This window comes from Cyphomyrmex costatus, unplaced genomic scaffold, assembly GCF_001594065.2.
Source record: "Cyphomyrmex costatus isolate MS0001 unplaced genomic scaffold, Ccosl1.0 scaffold193, whole genome shotgun sequence".
NCBI lineage: Eukaryota > Metazoa > Arthropoda > Insecta > Hymenoptera > Formicidae > Cyphomyrmex > Cyphomyrmex costatus.
Window position 1 is genome coordinate 201,815 of NW_017275965.1, and position 5,671 is coordinate 207,485.

Here is a 5,671-nt window from a genome sequence, read left to right on the forward strand (position 1 = left end):
GAAATGCCAGAAGCGAGTCACACTGTCGAGTGTCTTTGCCAAACATCGAACTTGGAACGTCTAATAATGCTCGAGAATGTTGCTTTAGCGAGTAAATATAGCCGAGCGAGACATTTTTTTCGCGACTGCGTGCGTCACTTTGATCATGTTATTACCGCGCGTTTAGATACTAACGAGATATATCGTTTATCATTATATATAGATTCAATTTAAACGATAGATGGAATGAAAGAACGATAGTAAGTACCTTGGCGATAATTTACGTTTGCAGAAAAAAAGCACATAAATATTATAGAAACGTGACTATTATACAAATGGTATAAGCACACCGCTTCCTTCATCCCTCAATCGTGATTTATTGATGGAAATCTACTCGCACATTTCTTTACCTTTTCTCATCCTTTTGTATATCCTCTTTATTTATCTATATATCCATCCACTCATCTGTATTTTAATTACCAATTAGAACATTTAAGTATGACGCAAATATGCATGTATATCGTTGACAACAAGGCTTTTCTTGTTGTAGAATACAACACTAGAACCGAAGCAGTACGTTTCGCCGCATGGGTGCCTGGGTTGACGAACGTTTCGCGGAGGAGGAGGTGGTCCCAAGTAATCAAAGTGCTACTTGGACTTGGAGAATCCGGAGCCGCAATTGCAATGGTGGTGGACCATTGCATGGTCGACCGGGTGCCGACTATCAATCGCCAGATAACTTTACATCGACCTGGTCGTCAGCATCCCTGTTACCATTACGTCGTCAGTTTACCAGGCAGCTCTACGAGTGGCCTTGTTTACCGTTGTTTAAATCAAGGACGAAATTAAACTTTTATTAAATTGATGATCGCTTCGATTTGAGGGGAGAAGGGGCCGCCCAAAATTCCTTGCAAATACAATTGCTCGAGTTTTTTGTTACCGCGTGTGATTGCTTGAATGTGTCGTATATATTGATATGTGCGTATCGTATACGGTATCAGTTTCACGGAGAGGAAAATTGAATCGCAAGTATTTTGATATCTCGAAAGAGAAGTGAATACCTCACATTCTTCGTTTCTTCAATATGGCCGAGTGGACCAAGTTTAATAATGGAGACAAACAGATTCGACTCGACGAACAAACGACGAATGATGCGACCGTAAAGCGATCGTATATCGAAACGAGCGATGATGAAATCATCAACAAAGATTCATGTACGTCGAACCATCCAAATAATTGCAATTGTGATGATCACAATCACGAGGAGACGATTATGGATTCGGTTCGGGGATCAGAATACGTCAATGACTTCCGAAACAACTCGGAGTCATTGGAAAATGCGCGAAAGGAAGAAGGAGAAGAAGAAGAAGAAGATGCAGTAAGATTTGTGGAGAATGATTCGGAACGAATCATGGAGCAATCGGGCTCAAGGATACGTCGGGAAGCTCGTCAAGAGCTAAAAGAAGATTCGCAAAATATGCAAAATTCACCAAAGAGACCCAACAGCCTTTACAGGGAAGATGCATCTAGTCCGCAGAAAGTGAAGAGCGTTTTCAATGAAAGGAGTACAATTTTCGGGTCCCCTACCAGAATTCTGTCGTCCAAGAGCCATTTGTTGACCGAAAAGAGCACTGAGAAGCTCGTAAACGGCAAATCTCCAAAGGAAGATAAGCAGCAGCATCACGTGCAATTCAACAAAGAGTCTCAAAAACAGCAGTTACGTCACACACCTGAAGAAAGACCACATCCAAGTCCATCAATCTCCACGTCTACTACAAGCAGTTCCGAGGACAATTCCAGCTTGGGACAGTTTTGCGAAGCGAGGCCTCCCGATGGAGGTTGGGGCTGGGTCGTCGTAGCGGCCTCCTTTATGGTAAACCTGATCGCGGATGGCATCACCTTTTCCTTTGGCGTAATATACGTCGAATTTCTTAATTATTTCGGCGAGGGCAAGTCGAAGACAGCATGGATAGGTAGTCTCTTCATGGCGATGCCATTGTTATCGGGACCGGTGGCAAGTTTCTTAACCGATCGATACGGATGTAGAAAAGTATCTGTAGCCGGTAGTATCCTAGCAACAGCCGGTTTTGTTGTCAGTTCCTATGCGAACTCTATGGAAGTACTCATCTTCACATTCGGCATCGTAGCAGGTTTCGGTTTATCCTTGTGTTTCGTCGCGGCAGTGGTAATCGTGGCGTATTACTTTGATAAAAAGAGATCTTTCGCTACCGGTCTATCAGTGTGCGGTAGCGGAATCGGGACTTTTATCTTTGCGCCTGTTACACAAAATCTTTTAGCGGAGTACGGCTGGAGAGGAACTACGCTGATTCTGGCAGGATTGTTTTCGAATCTCGCTGTATGTGGATGTCTGATGCGGGACCTCGAATGGACTACCACTAGAGCAAAAGCGAAAACTCAAGAGAGGAGGAAGAATCGAGAAAAGAAGAGATCTAAAATACAGAGTTCCAGCGCAGATTCCTTTTCCGCCACCAGTTCCGCAAACACGACTACGCAAACACCTCATGGCGATTCTAAAAGAGGTTTCGCATCAGCCAATGCAATGATTATTGAGAATCTTCGGCCGCAGGATGTGTGCAGCGAGGAGAGTGGTGAGAAGTTATTCTCTAGCTTAGTGAATTTACCTACTTTCGTCAAGAACGGAGAAAGAGTACCTCTGGAGGTACTAGAATTGCTCAGTACGAATAAAACCGAGACCGTTTACAACGTGCTTCTGCAAAACTATCCAAGTCTTTTGATATCGTCGAGGAGTTTCAGCGATTCTGGGGCGCTGCACGATCAACTGAGTACCCCCTCGGCTCGATTTCTAACTACACCTAGTCCATTAACTGAAGACAAGAACAAGGGCCGTGACGATCGAATTTTGCGCGGCGGACAGCAGCAGCAGCGACAACATCAATCGGTAGAACCGTCGTATTTATGGTGGCTAAAAAAAATCGACACTCCGTTAAGGCGATCTAGCACGTTGGAACAACCGAGGAGGCTGCCCACTGCTTATTTGAAGGATATCCGAATGCATCGACACAGTCTGACTTACAGAGGTGCCATGCTCAACATCAATCGATATCGTTTGAGAGCTTCAAGCTGTCCGGATATCTACAGAAATTCAATGACTACGATCGCCAAGACGAAGCTCGTTTGGTACGCTGGACTTTGGGAATTTTGGGACTTGATCGTCGACATGCTAGACTTTTCGTACTTTGCCGATCCAAGGTTTCTGCTGTTCGCCGTCAGTAATTTTCTCTTGCACACGTGGTACGATGTGCCTTATGTCTATCTGACGGACAATGCAATCGAAGTTGGATTTAGCGAGACGGATGCATCTATTCTGATTTCGGTGATTGGAATCGCTAATATGGGTGGCGAGGTGAGCAGCGACGGAAATGTTCAGCTCAATAAATGACGTTTTGGTAGTTTTTTTCTAACGTCAAAAAAATGAACCTTTTTTTTACAGATTTTTCTAGGTTGGGCTGGCGATAGGGCGTGGGTAAATGCATCTATTGTGTATGCTGTATGCATGGCGCTCTGTGGTACCGTTACCGCTATGATACCAATAGTTATCAACGACTATTACACTTTATGTGCAATCTCTGGTGCCTTTGGATTATTCATCGCAGCAAATTACAGTCTTACCAGCATCATCCTTGTCGAATTGATCACCTTGGACAGATTTACCAATGCTTATGGTCTTCTGTTACTCGTTCAAGGAATCGCCAACCTCATGGGCCCTCCGTTAGCTGGTAAATTCTTATACGTGGCAGTGGCCCGAAATTTTATTGTCGTCACAAATTAATGTAAAATAATTACAAACATAACAATAACAAAAAAAAATTAAATTTAATATTCTGAACACAACATATTCTGACAGAATTATCAATGGAAAATTTCCTTTTTACAGGATGGCTGTACGATATCACAGGCACGTACAATCTGTCTTTCTACTTGGCGGGATTGTTCATTGCGTTAAGCGGCGTATTGTTATTAGTGATGCCTTTGATCAGTTTGTATCGAAAGTATCGAAACGAATCTGGAGGGGTAACTACTGATAAGGATTTTGATGCGATAAACAATGTGTAAATATGCCGGTATTTATTGAAGGAATCAAAAGGAAGGGGCTAGAAATCAGACGATGATTATCGTAATGATTGTCGATTAGTTGTATCGCAATTGGAATTGCGTGTTATAAAGAATATGAAAGGAATTGCAACACAGATTGCAAAAATTGTCACGGGCACCCCTTAATTTCGTTGTAGTGTTATTTCGCGACATGCTATACACGAGTTGCTAGAACCGGCTGTGGTGTATTACATAGTTATAATTAACCTATAATTTGTCGAAACACCTTGCGAGTTTATCGACTTTACGTGACAACTAATGTGAGAAAACTAGAGGAATGTTATGTAAAAGAAAAAAAAAATGATAGAAAGTTGCATTGGTGAAATGACTTTCCGATTTTTCTTGATTATCAGTTGATGCTTTAATTACGAAATTTTTATGAAAGTTATCAGGTAATTTCTAATCTCTTAGACATTGCGCAAAGAAAATTATTTCAGGAATACAAGCATAGCTTTTTTTGTAATATTTTCAATAGCGATATAGTACTATCTATGTACAAATTAGAAACGTGCCGCTTGCAATAATATAAAGTCAAAGTAGAGAGCCTGCGGAAAGTTGATCGTTACAAGTTACACGTACGTTGCCGTTGATGATTGCATGTATCTTGCCCAAACAGATATATACATATGTTATATGTATATTTTTTGCACGGCAACTATTAATTGTAAGTATAATTTCGAATCTCTCAGGATACTGATTAATAATCGATGCATATATATAGCGGTTCGAAATCGACACATGTCGTATCCTGATTTGTGTGTGCAGAAAAAAAATGTATGAGCTCTATGCATGCTTGTAGTCGCTATTTCTTCGTCGAGCAAATTGTATTCTCAAGTTAGACTGTATACTGTACAGTTGACAATTGACAAGTTATCCCCTCTCCTCTGGATAACGCGAAAAATATTGTAAATTAATTACCGCTCCACGTACCCCAAATTTTTATAATTATCTTTGAGTGTCCTTCGTATACGAGTTTCGCGAGTCACACTCTCGCGTGTTTTAATTGTAATTCAGTTTAAATTTAAATTAATTTAAATTGAATAAATTTCATTTCGTTCGATCATATTTTTCAATTTGTTAAAAATACCATCGGTGATCTTGTTATTGTAATAAGTTTCTCTTAAGCTAATGCAAAAAATTAAAGTTGTAATAACGGGCAAGTTCTTTTTTCTAATCGTTTAGAGAGCGATGCGCGTATTTCGTATGGAAAACACGTCTATAAAATAGACATATGTATATAGCTTTTCTGTGATCATAAAAACTTGCCTCCTTATCAATTTTACGAGCTACAAGTAGACTACTACCTCCGTTACTATACAGCATACACGTATGTACATGCATGCGGATGTGTGCGTTCACATTTATTTTCGTAATCAATAAGTGTAATCTTTGCTTGTACTAATCTCACACAGATGTTCGTTTTTTGTTTAAAAGAAAAAAATACGTTGGGAGCATAACGTCATTATTGGCCGTGTTTCGATTGCCAGTATTGAAAATCTATAGTTCACGTATACTGTAGATTTTCAGTACAGCCTGGCAGTGTATATCGGAACACGGC

The 5,671-nt window shown here is 40.7% G+C and overlaps 1 protein-coding gene across 1 annotated transcript; it reads left to right on the top strand.

The window, feature by feature from the left end:
* Window positions 1-688: 688 nt before the first annotated feature.
* Window positions 689-4,420, top strand: LOC108772730 (uncharacterized). Its single transcript, XM_018538330.1, has 3 exons — window positions 689-3,364; window positions 3,452-3,737; window positions 3,896-4,420. The coding sequence occupies exons 1-3, from the start codon at window positions 1,064-1,066 to the stop codon at window positions 4,072-4,074; spliced, it is 2,766 nt and encodes a 921-aa protein (XP_018393832.1). The 5' UTR covers window positions 689-1,063; the 3' UTR covers window positions 4,075-4,420.
* Window positions 4,421-5,671: the final 1,251 nt, after the last annotated feature.